At 43.0% G+C, this 22,839-nt stretch overlaps 2 protein-coding genes and 1 long non-coding RNA gene across 3 annotated transcripts; 2 read left to right on the forward strand and 1 right to left on the reverse strand.

The window, feature by feature from the left end:
- Positions 1-1,102: 1,102 nt before the first annotated feature.
- Positions 1,103-4,522, forward strand: LOC123442154 (disease resistance protein RGA5-like). Its single transcript, XM_045118233.1, has 2 exons — positions 1,103-2,111; positions 2,590-4,522. Exons 1-2 carry the CDS (start codon positions 1,285-1,287, stop codon positions 4,520-4,522), a joined length of 2,760 nt encoding a protein of 919 aa, XP_044974168.1. The 5' UTR covers positions 1,103-1,284.
- Positions 4,523-16,610: 12,088 nt separating this feature from the next.
- On the forward strand, positions 16,611-18,772 carry LOC123445442. The gene is made up of 2 exons (XR_006631097.1): positions 16,611-16,831; positions 17,496-18,772. It is a non-coding gene; the product is annotated as an uncharacterized LOC123445442 (long non-coding RNA).
- On the reverse strand, positions 18,155-22,799 carry LOC123445441 (protein ACCELERATED CELL DEATH 6-like). Its single transcript, XM_045122426.1, has 3 exons — positions 21,452-22,799; positions 20,319-20,938; positions 18,155-20,216 (listed from the first exon to the last, which is right to left on the reverse strand). Exons 1-3 carry the CDS (start codon positions 22,125-22,127, stop codon positions 19,488-19,490), a joined length of 2,025 nt encoding a protein of 674 aa, XP_044978361.1. The 5' UTR covers positions 22,128-22,799; the 3' UTR covers positions 18,155-19,487.
- Between the last annotated feature and the right edge of the window lie 40 nt (positions 22,800-22,839).

A 22,839-nucleotide genomic window follows, 5' to 3' on the forward strand; every position in this document is an offset into this window, starting at 1 on the left:
CGAATTAAAAGCCTTTGTGTTGCTCACAACGTTTATCTCTTCCTAACACCGAGCAAACAATCATTGATCTGAACACATCTCATTTTCTCCAGAACAAATAAACTGCCAGGAGAGGCCTTGGTAGGAACAGCACAAAGACATGAAAATCCAAGTCTGCTTCTGGTCTCATCTGCTTCTAGTAAAAAAAAAGATTTTTTTTAAATTCTATTTTTTTCTGTGATACATAATTTGATGTGTGAGGTCCGCCTTAAATTTTAACTTATTTGAAGATCTGAGCAACTCTCGATAAAAAAGACAAATCGGGTCAAAATAGTTCATGAACAGCTAACCTTTTTTACAGACTCCGATTTATTTTTTTCGCTAAAATATAACTCACGCATCAGATTATCTATCATACAAAAAAAATTTACTCCCTCCGTTCCCAAATATAAGTCTTTTAAGAGATTTCATTAGGGGTCTACATACGAAGCAAAATGATTGAATCTACACTCTAAAATATGTCTATATACATCTGTATGTAATCTACTATTAAAACCTCTAAAAAGACTTATATTTAGGAACGGAGGTAGTAGATTCTTTTGAACCTTTCTACTATTTGTTTTGATTTTTTTTCTGACCGGAAGCAGATGAGCCAGGGACTGCTCAGATGTCTAAATAAGCTAAAATTTAAAGCGGACCTCACGCATCAAATTATCTACCACATATTTTTTTAATTTTTTTACTATTTATTTTGATTTTTTTTTTGTCGACGCGGATGCAGCTAAGCTCGGGAGCCAAATGGCCGCTTCCACACGTACACCAGCTTTCTTCCTCACCACACTACCGTATTTTGAGGTGTAATTATTTTGTTTATAGGTTGAGTGGGGGCTAGACTCTGTGACCCGTTTAATTCGAGCTGCAGTCTTGCCGACAGCAACGCGTGATGCCACAGTTGCATTGAGCAGTGAAAGGGAAAGGCCGTCGTGCTCTACTTTACATGACTTTGCCAGTGTGAATGGCTTTACACTGGTACCGTGCTCAACTTTAATCCTCAGCGCATCTGTGCTAGTGTGGAGGCGCGTCTCCGCACGGTCGGTTGGTAAAGCATCTGTGCTGCTCACAACGTTTATCTCTTCCTTAACACGGAAGAAACAATCATTGATCTGAACCCAGCTCATCTTCTCCGGAACAAATACACTGCGAGGAGAGGCCTTGGTAGGAACAGCACACAGATACCAGCCTTCTTCCTCCCCACACTAGCGCAATCGCCCAAGTAGAGAGAGAGAGAGAGAGAGAGATCCAGCTATGGAGATTGCCATGGGGGCTATCGGCCCTCTCCTCCCCAAGCTCGGCGAGCTGCTCATGGGTGAGCTCACCATGGAGAAGAAAGTGAGAAAGGGCATCGAGTCTCTCGTGACAGAGCTGAAATTGATGCATGCCGTCCTCAGCAAGGTGGCCAAAGTGCCGGCGGACCAGCTTGACGAGGGGGTCAAGATCTGGGCAGGAAAAGTCAAGGAGCTGTCCTACCAAATGGAGGACATCGTTGATGCCTTCATGGTGCGCGTGGAGGATGGCGGCGAGCCTGCCAACCCAAAGAACAGAGTTAAGAAGATAGTCAAGAAGGTCAAAAAGTTATTCAAGAATGGCAAGGATCTTCATCGGATCTCTGATGCTCTGGAAGAAGTGGTTGTTCAAGCTAAGCAGTTGGCCGAGCTGCGTCAGAGGTATGAGCAAGAGACGCGGGACACTAGTTCTAATACTAGTGTTGACCCTCGCATGGTGGCCTTGTATACAGATGTGACAGAGCTTGTTGGCATTGAAGAAACACGAGACCAATTGATCAACATGTTGATTGGGGGTGATGATTGGTCGAAGCATCCATTGAAGACGGTCTCTATTGTTGGATTTGGCGGGTTAGGCAAGACAACTCTTGCCAGGGCAGCGTATGACAAGATCAAATTGAATTTTGATTGTGGTGCTTTTGTGTCAGTATCGCAAAATCCTAACATCAAGAAAATCTTGAAGAGTATTCTCTTTGAACTTGACAAGGTGAAGTATACAGGCATTTATAATGTAGAAAGGGAAGAAACTCATCTCATTGATGAGCTTATTGAATTCCTTCATGAAAAGAGGTATGTTTTTTTTGTTCTGGCAGTTTGATAGCTTCTTGTTTAGTAAAACTATAAACTAATCCTTATATATAATTGTGAATATGCATCCAAATATGTAACACCATACTGTTGATCAATTAGAGGTTTGTAGTAAGTCTTCCGCGTGTTACTCACATAAACCTCTAGTAATAATTAGAGAGTAGTATGTTAAGGGGACCAAGAAATTATTGCTTATATGTCGATAATCTCAATCATTGAATCAATACCCTATGAAAACTTCATGGTTACACTTTCCCCAAAAAAAGTGCATCTTTAGTTTTAGAAATTTGCAACAGGGAAATTGCACATTTCTACACCTACAATTGCACACAATTTTTGACCAAATTTTGGTCTCACATTATGGAATTTTGTAGCCATAGAAATATCATATCCTTAGAATTGCCAACTTATATAAAAAATATTTGAGTTCTCAACTAATTCGAAAAATTCAATCATATAGGTACCTCATCATAATTGATGACATATGGGATAAAGAAGTGTGGAAATTAATCAAGTGTGCTTTCTCCAAGAAGAGTCCCGGAAGCCGACTAATCACAACAACTCGTGTCATTAGTGTCTCAGAAGCATGTTGCCCATCTAGGGATGATATTTACAAAATGAAACCTCTTTCCAATGATGTATCAAGAACGCTCTTCTGTAAACGAGTTTTTTCTGATGACAAAGTGTGTCCCCAAGAATTGGTGCAAGTAACCGAAGATATTTTGAAGAAATGTGGGGGCATACCGTTAGCTATTATTACTATAGCAAGTCTTTTGGCTAGTAACCATCAAATAAAAACAAAAGATCAATGGTATGCTTTGCTCAATTCCATTGGTCGTGGACTCACAGAAGATCGAAGCGTGGAAGAGATGAAGAAGATATTATTATTCAGCTATTATGATCTACCTTCTTATCTGAAACCATGCTTATTATACTTAAGCATCTTCCCAGAAGACCATGAGATTAGGAGAGATAGACTGATATGGAGATGGATATCAGAAGGCTTTGTTTATAGTGAAAAGAAAGATATTAGCTTATATGAGCTCGGTGACAGCTACTTCAATGAGCTAGTAAATAGAAATATGATCCAGCCCATAGACATAGGTTATGATGAAAAGGTAAATGCTTGTCGTGTACATGACATGGTGCTTGACCTCATATGCTCATTGTCAAGTGAAGAGAACTTTGTCACGATATTAGATGACACTAGAAGAAAAATGGGTAACTCAAAGATAAAGGTTCGCAGATTGTCCATTCAAAATAGCAAGATAGATGTGGGTACCACTAGGATGGAGCATGTGAGATCTGTTACTGTTTTCTCAGATAATGTTGTTGGGAAAGTGTTGGATATTTCAAGATTTGAAGTTCTGCGCGTGTTGGATTTAGAAGGTTCTCATGTCTCAGATGTTGGGTATGTGGGGAAACTATTACATTTGAGGTACTTGGGGCTAAAAGGTACTCATGTTAAGGACCTTCCCATGGAAATAGGGAAGTTGCAGTTTTTGCTTACCCTGGACTTAAGAGGTACTGAGATAAGAGTACTGCCATCGAGTGTTGTTCAGCTAAGACGTCTAATGTGCCTGTATGTTGATTATGGTATGGTGCTGTCTGGAATAGGTAACCTGACTTCCCTAGAAGTGCTAGATGACCTGGGGTTATCTGAAGTGGACCTTGATTTTGTGAAAGAATTGGGCCATCTGACCAAGCTCAGGGTGCTCCGGCTTGACTTGGATGGTTTGGATGAGAGCCTGGGTAAAGCTTTGGAGGAATCCATTGGTAATATGGACAAACTGGACAGCCTAGATGTATATGTCCGTCGTGGAGTCATCAATTGCCTGAGCGAAGATTGGGTGGCTCCTCCACAACTCCGCAGATTGGCTTTCCCGTCAAGTGATAGTTGGTTCAAGACATTGCCGTCATGGATTAATCCTTCATCGCTTCCTCTCCTCTCCTATCTGGACATAACGGTGTTTGAAGTGCGATCGGAGGCCATCCAGCTTCTTGGGACTCTGCCTGCTCTTGTTTATCTTAAGATAATGAATCATTCTGTGTACTGGGAAGGACATGAGGTGGAAGCGCCCGTTCTTTCCTCTGGTGCGTTATTCCCATGTGCGACAGAGTGCCGCTTCTTTGGTATAGGTGCTGTGCCGTCTATGTTTCCACAAGGAGCTGCGCCAAGGCTTAAAGTCCTTTGGTTCGCCTTCCCAGCCAAGTGGGTCTCCCGTGAAAGCTTTGATCTGGGCATGCGGCACCTCCCTTCCCTGGAGCGAGTCGAGGTTGATGTTATGGAGGGAGCTAGCAGTCAGGAGGAGGTGGATGAAGCGAAGGCTGCGGTGAGGGCCGCAGCAGATGGCCACCCCAACCGTCCCGTCCTTCGCTTCAGTACGCAGTAAAGGTTCGTTCCGGTTCCTTTGCTTTGACAACAAGGTTATATACCTTTCTCAGGGTTTGACTAATTACTAGCACCGAACTATTGTTTCATCAATTAATTACTAGCACCGATCGAACTATTGTTTCATCATTTCTTTAGCCTGTGTACGTACTTCAATCAGATCCCTGAAACTAATGTTACCACTTATTGAAGTGTCAAGAATATTCCAGTGTGACTTCCCGCTTTGGTTACTTACTTATGCTGCAAAAAATACGTAGCACAAGTCTTGTTATTTATACATGCTACAATATTACATGTAACCCGATCAAAACTAGTAACGGACAACCCAACAGTAATACTGAATTGTTGATACGTGTGCATTTTTCTCTCTACTTTGATGAACTCTGGTTTCTTCCTTTCTGAGACATTGAACTGAAGCATTTCTTTGTGTGTTTCTTCCGAATGGCATTACAGGTGTCGTCGACATGGATTCAATCATGGGTGCCTCCAACAACTCCTCCTGTATTCTGCTCTTTGACCTGTCTCCCTCTGCATCCGGATGAACCTCCTCATTCTGTCTGCCTTGGTTTGGATTCTCTTCACACTTCCGCCAACTCAAGAACAATTATGTTTGAGGGCGCCTTCCCTGTGTGTTTCGCCCTCGATGAACCATTATTTATGAGGCACTGCTTGGTACTGTTTGCTTGCTCTCATTCCGCTTTATTTGGAGCAGTTCAATGTTTTGTTCTAGACTCGTAAACTATAATGTCCGGTTCAGTTTTCCGTATTGGTTTCATGATGAAATAAACAGGCCTGTATTAAGTACATCTTTGTATTGGATTACAACTGGAATTTGAATATCTCTTGCATAGTACCGTGTGCCTTCGCTATCATCTAGTAATCTGTGAGATTATTGGCCCTGAACTGATGCAGTGTTTTCTGGATGAAATAATGATTCGGTGTCCCTTCAATGACTACCGTAATTATACATGGAGCAAATTAGATGTTTCTTGCTTGCGATGATGCAAATCATGCGATGTAATGCACATGAAGACCCGCTTATTACCAACTCAGTAAGTTCATGTAGACAGATATCATGACAGTATCTTCTTACGTTGCCCCCATCAAACTTGCTTTTGTTTGTGTGTGTGTATATTTCCCTCTTGTCGCCGTTGAGCTACAGATGTTTGTTCGTTTGTTTCTGCTAGTATTCCACTGCAATAATTAGCCAGCTCTGGCCGAGAGTGCAGCCGAGATCCGATGACGTTGTTTCAACAGAAATCTAACCGAAGCTGAAAACCTGAAACCCAGTTCAACACCAAAACAGAGGCAGTATATTTTTTTTTATAGTACTTTTTCTACATTGTCACTCGTTCTGGGCTACTAATTCCTGGCTCTGTAGAAACACTGCAAGTTGGTTACTTTTGTCCGCTTCTGAGTTAAAAACTACTACCATCACCGCAAAAAGAAAAAGACTTAAAAACTACTCCCTCCATTCCTAAATATAAGTCTATTTAGAGATTTCACTATGGACTATATATACATGTATATAGAAATACTTTAGAGTGCAGATTCATTCATTTTGTTCTGTATGTAGTCCGTAGTAAAATCTTTAAAAAAAATTATATTTGGAATGAGAGGGAGTACCAGCCAGAAATTCAGATTAAGTACCACATTCATTTTTCATGTGAAGTGATGAGTTGTTTCTATCCCCTTGATCAGGTGCATGCTCTGTCTGTGCGATTGTGTGTACCCGGAATGTGATCGGTCGATCGTTTCCCTCCTTTCTTCCCTCTATTGGAGAGTCGAGTTTCGTCAGTACTCAGTTCGTGAGATCATCTGAATTTTCGTCACCTTTTGTTTGCATTTCTTTCTCACTGGTTTTCCTTGCATTTTCTCCAGCTTACAATCTCTATCATCTTTCTCTTTGTGTAGAGCTGGAAATTGCTTTAACTAAGATAAGGCGAGAGGCCGATGTCATCCACTTTCCTGTTATTTAGACATGTTGATCCACTTCTCTGATATCCCTCAGACCTCAACTTCGTCCAAGCTGTCCCTGGGACCATGTCGAGTGAAGGACCACAGGGCAGCGTCTCTGTGCGTGCACGTGACAGCCTCTGCTCTCGACGATTATTTCTACCGCGTTTGCAGACGGATAGAGTCAGTCATCACTCATCACTCATCAGAGAGAGAGAGGTCGAGCCATGGAGTGGATCTCGCGACGGGTGCTCCGTCGGCCGCCAGCCCTGGCCTCAGGCAAAAAACCGTTGAAGAAACAAAGAGAAAAAAACAGAAAGATCATAGAAACCATAGCGAACGCAGCCACCATCAAGCTCCTCAATTGAAAAAACAGCATGGGTGGCCTTGGTGGCGTGGTGTTGACGTTGGTGACTGGGCAGCAGTGGTGGCGCTCCGACCCTACAAGCCCAGATCTAGGCCCTAGGACCTGATCTGGGTCACGTCGGGCCTGTCTTGTTGCCTCCGGTTGGCCTACGGCGGGGATGACAGCGTTGACGCCGCAGTGCTACAGCATGGCGATGGGAGCTTCACGGGATTTTCCATGCCCGGCTGAGCTTTTGGGCTGCATGAGGGTAGCGGCGGTGGCGGGCTACGTGCAGCAGCATGGCGCCGGGGACTTTACGAGCCCCGGGGCTCGACCGGGCCTAGTTGTCCTGGTGTGTCCCGGCTGCTGTGTCCGGTCGTCCTCCGGGTAGATGCACTGTTGCCGCCCACTACAATAAATATGTCAACTTGTGAAGTTCTCTTAATGACCCCAGTTGAATTGGTCGTAAATCCACGGCCATTTCGATAGGAAGGGCTCAAACCCTGAAATTGCCTCACACCAAATGGTCATAAAGCAGACAACAATTGTCAACGACCTTATTTATACCTAATTACGACCAATATAAATGATCATGAGGTTGTGAACATGGATGCATTGGTACCTAAGGCCACCTCCTTTTTATATGTATACAAAAAATGTACAATGTGTAAAACCAAATATAGACATCAAAACGTATGTATGAAAAGGTGTTTTTATTGAGAATATATGAAAAGATGTTAATCATTTATTAGAAAATGTTAAACATATATAAACATTCCATGTGAGCTCACAATCCAATCTTTGTTTCTGATAATATTTTCAGTCTGTGAAGCATCTATATTTTATATTGCTTTTATAATTGCTGAAAATTTACTAGGATATGACCGTGCCCATAGAACCTCCACCACCAAATTTTAGCTCATTTAATTTATCCAATTTCCCTCAATATTTACCCTAATTTTCTGTTCAGTGGACAACATTGTGAAGGAAATATCATTTTTTTATCCAAATGGTATGAAAATTTTAGAGTGCCTTCATATGCCCAAATTATCATCCTTCTCCAAATTATAGCTCAATTCAATCATCTATGTGAGCCCAGTATCAATTTCTATCTTTTGTCCAGATTGGCACATTGCAGCAAGTGCTATCTAGACCCCTCCTATTTCCCTCAAGCTTTTTTGGCTCTCATCCACATTCAAATCATTGCCACATGCCAATATTCAGCTCCATTTTCGTAGTAAATCTTCATCAGTAAATTTCCAAAGTTTCTATCCAGAGAGAATTTTTGTGAAGAAAGTACTGGCTAGGATTATCTAAATTATGTGAGGATTTTCCAAATGTTTCACATACTCAAATAATCACTCTATACAAAATTTGAGATTTATCCAGCAAACCATGTAAGCTCATCATCCAATCTTTTATTCTCGTCATATTTTCAGTTTGTAACCCAACTATATTTTATATTGCTTAATTATTTCTGAAAGTTTACCAGGGCATGTTTCTACCTATATAACTTGCCTCCACCAAATTTGAGCTTATTTCATTTAGTCAATTTCTCTCAATAATTTTCCCAAGTTTCTGTCTAAAGAAGAGCATTGTGAAGGAAGTATCACTTTGGCATGCTAAATGGTACCAAATTTTTATTGTGCCTTCCTCTTCCCGAATGACTATCCTCCACCAAATTGCAGCTCAATAAATTCATTAATTTGAGCTCACAATCCAATCTTTGTTTCAACTAATATTTTCAATTTGTGAAGCAACTATATTTTATATTTCTTTATAATTTTTGAAAATTTACCAGGACATGACTGTAACGACCAAGATGCGGTCCTTTCTGATCTGCGGGTCGAGGCCCCCGAATTGAAAAGAAGCGCATCTAAGCGTTTCGCAAGCAAGTAACATAGCACAAATAATAATAAAAGTAGACAATTCGGGATTCAACTGTCTTCTTATTAAAAACTCAGAGTACAACACAAATACAATCAAGGTAGTTCCGCTACGGACTACAAAACATGGAAAATGCTATGCTACCCTGCTGCAGGCCCACGATCACGACCACGGCTCAGTCCTCTGGATAGTTCACGTAGAGGCGGTATGTCTCCTCGTCGTACTGCCACGCCAGCTGGGTGCCGTTGGGATCATCTGCCTCTGGGGTACCTGTACCTGCTGGGAGTTTCGGAGGAATCCGTGAGCCACGGGGACTCAGCAATCTAAGACCTTGGTGCCAGAACTAGTCATGTTATTGGGTAAGGTAAGGGTAAAGTGTATCCGGCTGCAGCAACCTATGCTTGATTAAGTGGCTAACTTACGCAAAGTAGAAGTAAAGGTGGTCTACACTAACGATCGGATTTACTTGATCACTAAGTGATCCTGAACACCTACCTACGGCATTCATAACCCCACCGTGTTCCCGATCGAAGAGAGATATTCGAAGGGACAGTCACGGTTACGCACACAGTTGGCATTTTTATTTGTTTATGTTTACGTTCTCTAATACCGGATGTTAACAAAATATTCCAAGTTGCCACATAACCGCGGGCACGGCTTTCCGAAAGATTAAACCCTGCAGGGGTGCTCCAACTAGTCCATCACAAACGAACACAGGCCGCAAAGGCATCCTCTACCATGAATCTCGTGATCTCGTCGGATTCCTTAGAGGAAAACCTCAACTCTGGGGAAAACCAAAGCTTCACTGGGATTCCTATACGCAAGATATACCGCTTAGGTAAGGCAAGGCTAGCAGGACCTCCCGGTGTGTCGACGACCCGATAAGAGCCGCGTATCTCAGCCTCAGGACAACACCGTCTATGCAAAGTGGACAAGGACCAAACCTCAAGTTTCCCCGGGGTGGTCTTGCCGACTGCTAGGTGGTTGGACCAACACTCATGAGGAGCACTGGCCTGGGTTGTTGATTAAATTCCTCGGGGTAGCTATTCCCTATGCAGATTATTAGGTGATTAGCAAATAATACCAATGTTGGGTCCTGCCGGACAAGCCTTAGCACTACGCGATTTATCGACGGGGTCCCCATAACAACCCCGAACGTGTTAGGAGCGATCATTATGGAATCAAACACCTGTAACCGGTAACTAAGGCGGCAATAACGGAACAATGCACCCAGCAAAAGGCTAGGCCTCCCGTCATTTACCAAGTATATAGGTGCATTAATTAAATAACAGAATTAAATAAAATGATATCAAGCTCATGTCATCACATGAGTTTTAAACACCTCAACTAGCAATGCTAACATTAGTAGCTGAGCAAGCCTACTTAGCCATACAAGTTTGCTAGGAAGGAGTACGGTGTTTGGGCTCATGGCATATGAAGAGGCAATTTAATTTCAGTGGTAGGCAGCAATCAATATGACATGGAAATGAAACTAACATAACAAGTCTAAAGATGGAATCAAGGTCATATCATCTTGCTTGTGATATCCTCAACTTGGAATGGTTCTGGTTCGTCCTGCACGTACTCTCCTGACTCCACGTATTCGTTCTCCGATCCCGGTGCTACCCAACATAAGAATAACAGCCAATGAACAGCAGCACCACAAGATGCAACAATCACATGATGCATGAGATGAAAGTTGAGCATGCACCACTATTTCTATCACTAGCACAAGCAAAATAAACTACTGCAAGTTTCTGGACAGAACTGTGCACTAAGCTATTTTTACATGCATGGGAATGACATGAACAGATGCGTCTCGTGAAAATGGTGCAAAACCATATAAAGAACATTGCAAACGGAGCTACGGATCAACGGGAATCAACGAAACAAGATATGAAGCTCTACGTGGAAGATTCAAAACCACAGTCACAATTGGCACAAATCTGGTATTCCCAGGTTGCCAAGACCTATAACAACCCAACATGAATGGATTGGAGCAAGGAAGAACACCACAACATCAACTAAGCACACACATTGACCAAAATGACAAAACTACATAATCTGCCATAATCTGCATCTTAGCTATTTGGGAGCTGCATGCAACATAGCTACAGGTCTTCAAACATGACAAATAATATATGTGGCTGTTTCCAACCAAGAACACTACAAGCACCAGCAAGAATCACAGCAAAAGGAATTAAACTCTAGAAGATACAAGGCCACAAACTTTCCCAAAACCATCAGATCTCAGGGACTTAGTGAAAATTCCTGCACCTGAGTTGTTGTCACTGTTCTGAAGCTTTTTGACAGCAATCAAAACACAACCTACTGGACACCAAATGATTTGAAAATTGACAGGAAGCTTCACAAACATACCAGGTACAAAATCCTAGCACTGAACTAGGGCTAGTTCTCAACAGAATGACCAGCACATCCTCATCTATAGGGGGGAATGTTTCCAGAATCCCAGACTTGGTGAAATTTCAGATTTCACTAAACTGGAATTTTTCAGCCACATGCCCACTTTGTCTAGGCATAGTTTGCACACACCTAACACCAAGAGGTAATTAACACCACTATGGTGTAAAGCAAAACCCCTACTACTATCACACAAAAGCTCATGCCCTTGGGCTCCACCTATTCCATGGAATCAAAGATCAAACTTGCAACAAATCTGAATATGCAACTACATAAAGTACCCTTCTAAGACAACAACTACAAAGGTAGGGTTCATGTGCACAATGACAAAGTGACATGGGGGTTTGAACCCCATGTTTGTGTCATGCACATCAACATCACAAGCACATCTACCAACTATCCCCACACACAAACACCATGCCCTCTCACATATAGACATGTGAAGGTGCATAAATTATGCAAAGGTGGGGAAGTTCCACACACACACATATATTCCACATCATTCACCACAACATCAACTCCTAAAACCAAGAACAACATGAGGGGGATAACTACTAAGCAAGTAACTTGGAAGCATCACCTCTCAAGCAACTTTAGTAGGAACCCCAAGTGGTGTGCACTCACACAAACACATCTCCATGCCTACACTATCAACTTCACTTACAACCCCTATGCACCCATGCCTATTTGCAATCACACCATCAACATAATCTAGCAAGACCACATACACACACTCATAACACTTCTCACAAGAGCATACACATACCCATGCATCTAGCCTACTATAGCAGCAGAGGAACAAAGTGATATAATGCCATCTGTCATCTCATGTTTAGGGCACAAAACAAGAACCAGAGCAAAAGAGCACATCAGCAGAAAAAATAAATAAAACAGAGTTAAAAGGGAAAAACAAAAAAAAGGGGGCACACCAGGGATCGAACCCCTGTGCCTCTGGCGCAAACTCGCCTACACTACCACAGCGCTGCACTAGTTTGCTCGAGAGTGAGGGGAGCCCAACCAGGTTAAGGTGCCATGTGCTGCTTCTACTGTGCCGACGAGAACAACAAAAAAATGGGAGGACTTCTCCCTGGGATCGAACCCACGACCTGCTGATAACACGCCCAAGGTTCCGACCACTACTGCAGATAGGCTACTGACAGAGGAGGGTCGCGATCAAGGTAACTACTGCTGCAGACAGCCGCGACCATGGTAGCTGACAGGCGCCAGCGACAGAGAGACGCCGGAGCGAACCGTTGCTGCCTCTGTTGCCATCCGAGGGCAACCTACCGATTGGGATGGCGCTACGAGGGGGAGGAAGCCCCTGCTACCTCTACTCTCCTGCAACCCGCACCTACAGGGAACCGACAAGCACACAAACATACCGAAGCTGATGCTGCTTCGACAGAGGAGCACAGCGACAGGGAAGAACGTCGGCGTTCTCTGCTGAGCAACCACTACCACGCTACAAAGGAGGAAAAACCACAGGCTTCAAGGGGGGAGGAAGCCCCTCTCTTGCACCCCTGCGAACGTGCGCATGCAAAACCGAACACCACCACGTCCTGACCAAACTACCTATATAACACAGAGGCTCCGACAATCTACCGGCCGATCCTAGCGAGGAGGAAGGAGGGAGGAGAGATGCCTCACCTCGGGAAGGAAAGGAAGAAACCACCGGCTCGAAGGAGTAGCCGCAGGGGAGGAAGACGCCGGTGGTCCGCTGCTGCCGACGAAGTAGAGGAAGACGACGAGAACTCCGGGGCCGAGGCGATGGCGCGCTCCTGGCCGTCGTTGTGGTCGCCCCTCGTCCTCAACGCTGGTGGGAATGGGTCGCGGGGAGCCTCCCCGAGCCCGTGGACATGGCCACCGACGCCAGAGACGATGGGAGGACGGCGTAGACGCGGCGGAGCTCCTCTGCTTCTCTCTGCTACTGTCTACAGGAGACTTACCAGAGAAGAAAGAGGAGAAAGGAGGGAGGTGGCGGCGCTGGGGAGAAGGAGAGGGAACCCTAGGGGAGGAGGAGGGTTCCCTCCACCTTATATCACCTCGGGGAAGACGTTGGAGCCACAGGATCAAGGGGAGGCGATCGGGAGGTGGAGCTGCGTTCGTACGTGCATGACGTCGGGAGGAAGAAGAGGTGTCTCGCGTGGGCTGCTACAACGAAGGGGTATGGGCCTGGGAGGAGACACTGGGCTTCTCTGAGTGGGAGGGAGCCCACCAGAGAAGAAAATAGAAAACAGCCCTCGAGATTTATTTCTAATTAGGTAAAAAAATAGAGAAAGAAAAGAAAACCCTCAGGACTAATGCTGATTATAAAATCAAAACAAAAATGTCCCTGGGCCTAAAAATTCCTAAGCTTTTAAAATAAAATGCAAAAGGAATTTTATGGGGCATTTAAATAAATACAAAACAACAACTAATTATACTGTTTTGTGATTTATAAACACCCTCAAGACCAAAATAAAAACTCCACATCATCACATCATCATCCCCACAATAACCTCTAAATACAAGACATTTTAAAACAGCTCTTGTGAAGATGGAATTTTGAACATGAGAGAATAGGAGAGGAAAAGGGTTTGAAATTGCAATGAGCTTTGAAATTCCCAAGCAACCACTCCTACACTCCACACACCATCATCACATGACATCACACATGAAATCACAAGGTAGCTAACCACAAGATCACCACCTACATTTATTACTAACACCACAAGAAATCATAGTGCAACAGTTCAAGGTAAGGGCATGCAATGATATGCTATGCATGCATGCATGAGAAGGAAATAGAAGGAAAACACATGAAATCACGGTATCAATTTAACATCTTAATCTCTGACAAGGTGGTCCCACATGAAGTAGGTCCAAAAAGGGTAGGTTCTATACTTGGGGCATTACAATGACCCTGCACATATAACCTCCCTACACCAAATTTTATTTGATTTTAACGTAGCCAATTTTCCTCAACATATTCCCAATTTTCTGTTTAGCTGAGAGCATTGTAAAGGAAGTACCCTTTTTATTTATCCAAATGATATGAAATTGGTACAGTTACTTCATATGCCCAGATTATCATCCTCATCCAAATTGCAGCTCAATCCAATTATCTATGTGAGCCGAGCTTCAATTTCTATTTTTTGTCCACATTGGCACATTGCAAAGCAAGTGCTATATAGACCCCTCCTATTGCCCTCAAACTTTTTGGGCTCATTTCATTTTGCCAATTCCTCTCAATAATTTTCCAAAGTTTCTGTCCATAGAAGAGAATTGTGAAGGAAGTGTCACTTTGGCATGTCCAAATGGTATCAGATTTTTGAGTGCTTTCCTATGCCTAAATGAACATCATCCACCAAATTTTAACTCAATCAATTCATGCATCTGAGCCCAGCATGAACATCCATATTTCTGCCCACTGTGGTACTTTCGCAAAGCAAGTGTCACCTAGGCTCCTCCATTTGAGCTAAATATTTGCCAAGATAGTCTCCTTAGTGAATGATCATCCTCGGCCAAAATTCAGGCACATTGGCCATCTGCATTTCCCCCACCTCTAATCAAACACTTGGTTGCTAATTCATGTTTGAGCTTACTTCAGTCTTCTCGTGAGATTCTTATATTGTATTCTTCTTTCTAACACCTACCGAGGGAGTGTCCAACCCATGAGACATGCCTAGGCTGCCTAGAACGCGTGGCAACGCAACAGTGACGCGGTGACCACGCGGCTGGCATGCCAGTTTACGTACTCTGGAGTTGGGGCCCATGCCCACCATCCAAACCTCGACGCCTCGCCACCACACCATGTATTTCTGATTAAAAAGATACTTATGTATCTAGAAATGATTTTTGGAAAAATTAAAGAGCAAACTATGAGGTAGCTGCAGATCAAATTTGACCCACTTCCAACTAAATCGATGGAAATTTGTCTTTTTCACGGGAGGTGGATCAAAACTTTTGACACGCAAAAACGCCGACGCAACAAGGCCGGTTGCGCTTGGTTGCTGCCTTGATTCGTCAGGGAATTAGATGGGACAGGGGGAAGAGAGAAAGGGCATTGATCAAAGGAGGAATGGGCAAGATCTAGGAGATGCACGGGGGCTGGGGTCAACACATACGGCTGAGCGCATCCTTCATATGTGGGGATAAGGATGAGGAGGGGAGGAGCGGTGCAAGGGGCCACCACAACGCGTGGCAATAGTTGGAGGTGGCTAACGCCCGTCGAGTAATCATCCGACAGATTTAAAGACTTCTCCATAATAAATTAGGTGATTAGTCATCTCGTCCTATTTCTGTGGTTGTGGCTCTTTAACTTTTTGTTTGCTTTTATTTTAGCTCAGATTGAGCTTGTACTGATCCTCCGATATTTTTGGATATTTGGCTTAATATGTATGTCTACATGCATCATGCTCACGCAGAGGTGAGGGGTTATCCTTCTTTTCCAAAAAAAAAAGTTTTTATGCGGTCTGCATTTGTGTAGCAACTAGATCGAGAGAGCTACTTTTGTGTGAGTGCGGAGATTTTAGAGTTTCTTTTTATGGACAAAGATATTAGATGGAGTTGCAATCAGAAATATGCAGTGCCCAAGCTTGTCTAGTAGTAAGAAAATGATCCTCTAGTGATAGCGTAATCACGCACGATGAGACGAGGAGATCTATCGGACATCAACTAAGTTGCTGTTTGTTTCGGAAAAAGAAAATCTCTATGACTTGTTTACGGTGTAATCGGAAGATATTGCACGCGTTTGTTTGATGTACGTTATAATCCTCTGCCCCGTAAACGAATATAATATATCTTTCGATCGATACCACCCACACCCCTTCGTAAACGGTTTTCTTACTACAACTTCTCCTCTCATGATCCGCTCCTTCTCCTCCTCGACCAACACCGTCGCCTCCCGAAAGAATTGAACGCCGCCGCAATCGAGCCGGCTCCACCCGTCTGTGATGGCCAGCGAGTAACCGGATGTGCTCCTTCTCCTCTTTTCAGGCTTTCCGGTAGCCGTTGCCGCCGCCCCTGGTCACTACTCCGTTCGCTGCTGCCCAAGCCCGCCCTTATCGTCGGACCGCTCACTGCAAGGCACATGTTTCCCTCCTTGTTGCTTTTCTTCTTTTTCAGCCACCGGGCGTTACAACTCTGGAGATGGCACCCTAACTTAATTCCTTTACAAGCATGAACCAAACAAAACAGCGATTATCCAGTACATTCCCATTAATAGAGTGATCTATTTCATTACCATTTACGTTACCATTCTCTAATCCAAACACCTTCTAGGAATGGATGTAAGATTTTACTCCTGTATTTATCTTACAAGTGTAAATTATCAGTCAATACTTGATTCCAAAAAGACGGGACAAGCTCTGTACTGTATACTTTACCGGTCTGGAACAAGGAGAAACGCTAATCCAAACGCAGCCTAGGTTGTTTGTGTTCGTCTCAGCTGGATGACACACGGGACCCACATGGCAGAAACTCTGTGCCGGCACTTGACCAGTCAGATCCGTTAACAGGCCCTCTGCTCCCAGCGTTTGGAGACAGTCCGTCAGTCAGAGTCTCGGAGCTAGAGGTCGAGCCGTTGAGTGGATCTCGCGGCGGCGACTTCCCCAGCCGCCCGGCCGGGCTCGTCCCGGGGCTGGTGCGTCCTGCCGACTTCCTCGCCCGGAGAGGTGCCTGCAGTGCGTGGGCCAAAGGTTGGATCTCGCAGAAAATGAGGTATATTTTCTTCTTCCTGATCTGGATCCGATTAAATTAGTTTCTTGGACTAAATGGGTGTACATCTTAAGTGCATATTAGTTTCTTCCGTTCTAGGTTGTTTAATCTAGTTTCTTCAAGTACCGGCCGACCGGTGTGCCCATCTTAATCCCTCAGTGCAAATCCTCTGTTATCCATGTTACATTTGCTCCTAGGGTCTGCTCTAGTGAGGCCAGATAACTAGCACACGCTTCAGTACTGACCTCTCTTTGTGATAAACATACACCAGATGCATCTTAATTTGTTTGCCAACTAAACGGTGCAAAAACTTCGTCATATCCATAGGTCAGTGTGGGATGAAAATCACAACTGTTTGTGGACCTAAAACAGATGCTAGTGCAGAAGAAATGAAGATGATATTATTCTCTTGGGATCTGCTGTTCCAGTGGACTACCTCTCCACATTGTATTGTTCGGTCGTGTAACTTTCGTGCTGTTGCTTTATACTCCAGATTCACCCTAGATTTACATTTCTTACCATAAGATGTTTTTGTTCCCAAGGGTTCACTTTTTTTTGCCTTGATAACTAGCTCATTATTCATTGTTATCTTCTCTTTATGAATAAATAGTATACTCATGTTGACTTGCCTGCCAACTAATCTGTTTCAAAATCTTCACATGCATAGGTACTTGGGCATGGGATGGGAATCACAATTGTTGTGGAGTAAATGAAGAATATCTTGTTGTTTGGCTGCTACCATCGATGTTCTTGTAGATTGAACATTGCCATGGGCATTTCTCTACGCAACCAATATATTAGATCAAGCATCATGTCATGGACATCATAAGACTTTTCTGCCTTGATAGTGATGTCTACGGGCTGGATCATGCTTCTGTTTATGAGCTCATTGAAGTAACTCTCCTAACTCAAATGGGTCAATTTCACCTTTAAATGATACATAAATATTCAGCTATCCATCTTCATATGAACTGGTGTCGCTTAATTTTGTAATCTTCTGGATATATGCTTACATGTAATAAATAATGTGAAGGTAGATCATAGAACGACAACACAATTTTTAGTCCTAAACACATTATGGTAGACTAGAGATAGAAAACAATAGGAACCACACACATACCAATGATATGGAAAGTAGCAAAGATATAGTAAAAGAAGATCTTGACTTTTAGATTATGTCAAAGTGATAATCTGGAGTCAAGCTTATTTTACTACTAGTTTTGATCTACCTTGTCATCTATAGGATTAGTTATTATATCTAAGTATGTTTTTAGAAGATTAGAAGATTAAGCAAGGTTACTTGATATGTAAATGGATAGCTGGATGTTTTGTTTATCATGAAAAACAAGAGATTAGCCTATTTGAGCTCGGTGATAGAGTTACTCAATGAGATCATAAATAGAAGCGTGATTCAACCAATAGACATCAATTTGATGAAAGCATGGAAAAATCTATCGTGTTCATGATATGGTGATTGATCCCATATGTTCTTGCCAAGTGAAGAATACCACTTACATGGCACTGAGTGAAAGCGGTCTATACGAACTTACAAAGGCAATGTTTGAAGATTATCCCTCCAAAAGAGCATGTCAGATATGACCACCATCAGAAGCAGCAATGCCATAAGTGAGGTAACTTGCAGTATCTATATCTGCTATTGTTTCTATTGTTGATCTAGTGCTGCTTATCTCGAGTACCTGTGCTGGATTTAGAATAATGTGGTGTATGTTTATTCTCATTTGAGACTGTTGAAAATTGGAGAACACTAAATTTGTCTTGGCGTTTTGATCCGCCTTCCCTCTACAAGGTCATTGTACCCACATACCTCTGAATTCTGCAAGTCTCTGCAGCGCCTATTGCATTTTTCTCATAATGAACTTCCTTTTTCCATTTATTTGTGTTGTAAGGAGAACTATGTAATATGATGTGTTGTTGTCTTGTTAATTCGCCTTTGACCTTTTGAATCTTCTTCGACATGAAGTACTCATTGTGATTGTACCCACTTATACATGCATTATATTATCACTTCTGTTGATTCAAGAAACATGAAGTTTCAGCCGTGCCTCCTGTATTATCACTTATGCCGATTCATGAACTTCCTTTTCCATTTATTTGTTTTGTAAAGCAGAATATGTGATCTTCCTTTTCCATTTATTCATTATTTAAGGTAGAGTATGTAATTATGATTATTGTTGCCTTGTTTGCCAGCTTTGATTATCCATTGCGTCTCTTTCTTCCTAGTAGTTTTCAGAGTTGTTTTACTCCAGAATTGTGGAATGAAAATATGGTCATTCAGTTTATACAATCATTTGAAATTTCACCTTTTATCTGTAGGGGGTGCTGTTTGTTTCATTTGTCGCCTTGCATGTGTCATGTTGGTTCAAATTTGACTGAACAAATGTTGGAGTGCTAATTTTGAAAAAGGAAACAAGAAAGACATATCAGGCAACCACAAATAATAAAATTAGAAGGAGTCTAAAAACAAACGATAATCTTGCTTAATTACTAATATAATATCATATTCAAGTAAAAAAAATACATAGACTCCTCTACTCCAGAATTATAATCCAGTGGCCAACTGGATTTTGAATGTGTAGCAACTTCTAAAAAGTAGAAATCATGCCCACAAGACCCCATCCGGACTGACCATGCTTCAACCTCAAGTGACCAGTTTCTGTGCTACAGGTACATAATGCCACATGTGTCGCCATGCGTATTCTTGCCATCCAAAGATTACCATGAGGGGCCAAATTGTAAGCAACATTACCTTTGGCATCTCTGATCTTAGCATTACTGGCAATATTCCTACTCTACCACATACCACTATCATGAATTTAACAATCTTCTCAACTAATGATGGCATGTAGAGGATTTCTAAGGAAGAAAACACCACCATGACCATAATAGCAGTTCCAGAAATAATTGGGGTGATCATGATGTATATAGCCAATACGAAGGCCGTCCCCAAAGATAAGACTCCATTGAAAGATAACCATATGGATATATTGTAGTGCATGTAGCGCATGGGTATTTCGACTGTGGGTGTTCCTGCAAACACAAGGCTTAGGACGGCTAAGGACGAGCATATAAATGCCAATGCATTCGCCATCAAGAATCCTTGGAATACTTTATCGGTAGACAGAGTTGGTGTTCCTCCCTTAGGGTGATCATCAGCTCTGTAACCCCCAGGTAAGGCAAAAGCAGCACCAAAAGCCATTGTTGTAATTAATACTAAGCCAAGGCCGAGAAATTGCGTTGAGTTTGATATTACAGCATCAATCTTAACATCAGATTGGGTACTAGGTCCTTTTTTCATGTTATCCCGCCGACAAATCTGAAGTGTAGCATCAGCAGATATTAGAGCTTGTTGTATCAAAATCCGTGAGTGCTACAGAGCAGAAGAAAAGCAACATCAAGTTATCAACTTTGTAATTTTTCTCTGAATCTAGGAAATAAAGTACTAAACGAAAGGAATAGTAAAGTAGTTTACCAGCAGGCAGTATAACCCGGTCGGAGTACTGCTAACTGAAATTTCTCTCGGGGTATGTTGCTTGTTGTTTGGTAGATTCAAATCTACTTCTTTGTTTGCGAAGAGACAAGTGAAACCCCACCAATCCCCAACCTCTACAGCTAGATGTAATGCAGTGTTTCCTTCATTATCTTGCTTGTTCATAATTGAAGAAAACATGGGTGTCTGGCAGGCATACCGAACTATATCATATCTTTTCTTCATGACAGCAACATGGAGAAAAGTTCTCCCATGGGTGTCACGTAAGCTGGCGCAACCTGGACACTTTAAAAGTAAGATGATGACAGATGAAAGTCTCCCCGCTAATGCAGCGACATGTATGGGGAATGACCCTTCTTCGTCCGGTTGATATGCTGAATATGCATCCGCCTCCAATATATGCATGGTAAGGTCCATTGGTGTTCCCACTACGTTCAGAAAACTTGTAATGCTGGTTCCATTTACCACGGGCACGGCATATTGGGGAAGCATACCACGTGTGCCAGTTTCTAATGATACCGCAAAGTGTAGAGGTGTATTTCCATGTTGGTCTCGCTTTTTAGTAAGCTCCTTGTTCCAGCTCAGTAGTAATTTTGTCATATCTGCAATTTGGTCCTCTCTGTGTCAAACAGTGCAATATGCAGAAATGCATGGGAAAGATACATTCGGAAATATTTGATCATTCACTACAACTCTTTATTGTTATATGTAGAAGAATGACTTGGATAAATAAATCCTTAACCTAGGCGTGAATAATTCGTCTTCACTCAACAGGGAACCTGGAATTAATGCATGTGTAAAAGAAAATCACACAATCCTGAAAATATTCTTGAATTGTGGAAGGCCAAGATAAGTATGTAACATGAGAAAGTAAATGGAGATCATTTACTTTAGTGAAAGGACGTCATCACAAGTTTGCAGTAAAAATGTGCTTTTGCAGTAAAAATGTGCTGGATATTTTCTCAGTAACAAAGAGGAGAAGAATGGTCTAGCATATTATCTGATATGCTAAGTAAATACAATTATCTCACATTCAAAATTTTAAGTTGTATTGTACTCCTATATAGCAAATTAAATACAATCATTTTTATGATCACAGCAGAGAAGTCAGGTACCTCTGCTTCGAAGAACTGCAGCATGAAGAGCATTCTGTCCATCTGGCCCGGAGTATGACAACTTCTTGTCTCTCTGGTAGAGCTCCCGCACGATTTGTTCATGTCGCAGAGAGACGGCAAGGAACAAGGGCGAGGTCCCGCTGTCCGGAACGCGAGCGAGGAACGGGTCCGCCGTCATCAGCTCAGCCACCGTGAGCATGTGACCAGCGCGAACCGCCTCATGCAGGGCTGTCTCCCTGAGCTCGTTCTGCATCCTCACCAGCGTCGTCACCCTCCCATCTTCACCAGCGACCTCTTCCCCTCTTGCCAGCTCAACAAGGAGAGCGGCCATCGGGGCATGGCCGGCCCTGGCGGCGCAGTGCAACGGCGTGCTGCCGCCACTGTTGCGTGCGCCCAAGAGGTGCGGCGCCTTGTCGTAGACTGCCCTGGCTTTCTTCAGGTACCCGTAGGCTGCTACGACGTGGAGTGCGGTGTCCCCGTCTGGGGTGACCCCTTCCAGGAGCAAGGACGATGGTGGTGAGCGCACGGTGCCGGGGTGGTCGATGTCGACAACGACCTCAATAGGCACGTCGGCCGCTCCTCCGTTCAGAAGGTTCGTCAGTTCCCTGCAGCTGCCATGGCATGCCGCCTTGAGCAGCTCGGGATGCATGGTAGGGGCGGTTGCCACCGCAGTCATGCTGCCGGTTTGCTGTGTGTGTGTGGCACCAAACCAAAGTGACGGCTCTAGGTAAGGAATTGCACAGAGGCAATCTAAATCAGCTGAAGATTCCTTTATGCTTGACTTGGGTTGCAAGGCCTTATTTGCATCCGCCAACACGCAATGAATGGGCAGCAAAAAAAGTGGTTTATGGAGGCACTCAAAGTATCAGTCTGGCTCTGGTATGGTCATTCTAATTAATGAAAGAGTTTTGCTACACCTACGTAATAAAGAATATGTAACTTATGAATGAGCTGGCCTGGCCTGATTGGATTGGTAAAAAAAAGGCACAGAAAATGGTATCTGATCCAGTAACAATGCATACAGCTTTCTTTGGATGCAGTCTTCATAACAATGCATTCTCTTTTGAGGTTTATATTATACTACCTCCGTCCCAAAATAAGTATCTCAACTTTGTACTAACTTTACTATGTGATACATTTAACTCGAGCTGCAATTTTGCAGACAGTTGTGTCGAGCAGGAATTCTTTCTATGCTTGATCATAAATTCATAATGTGAACACTCTTGACATTGTTTTTCAGTTTCAGGCGGCCAGAATGCTAAAGTCGACCCATCAAATCCGGCAGTCAGGTATATTATACTAACTCCATTAATTAATTAGTAGCACCGAACTATTCTTAGCTTCAGCAATTTCTTACCTCTGTAGCTAGATCAGGCCCTAAAGCCTAA

The sequence above is a fragment of the Hordeum vulgare genome, chromosome 3H, assembly GCF_904849725.1.
Source record: "Hordeum vulgare subsp. vulgare chromosome 3H, MorexV3_pseudomolecules_assembly, whole genome shotgun sequence".
NCBI classification, from domain to species: domain Eukaryota; kingdom Viridiplantae; phylum Streptophyta; class Magnoliopsida; order Poales; family Poaceae; genus Hordeum; species Hordeum vulgare.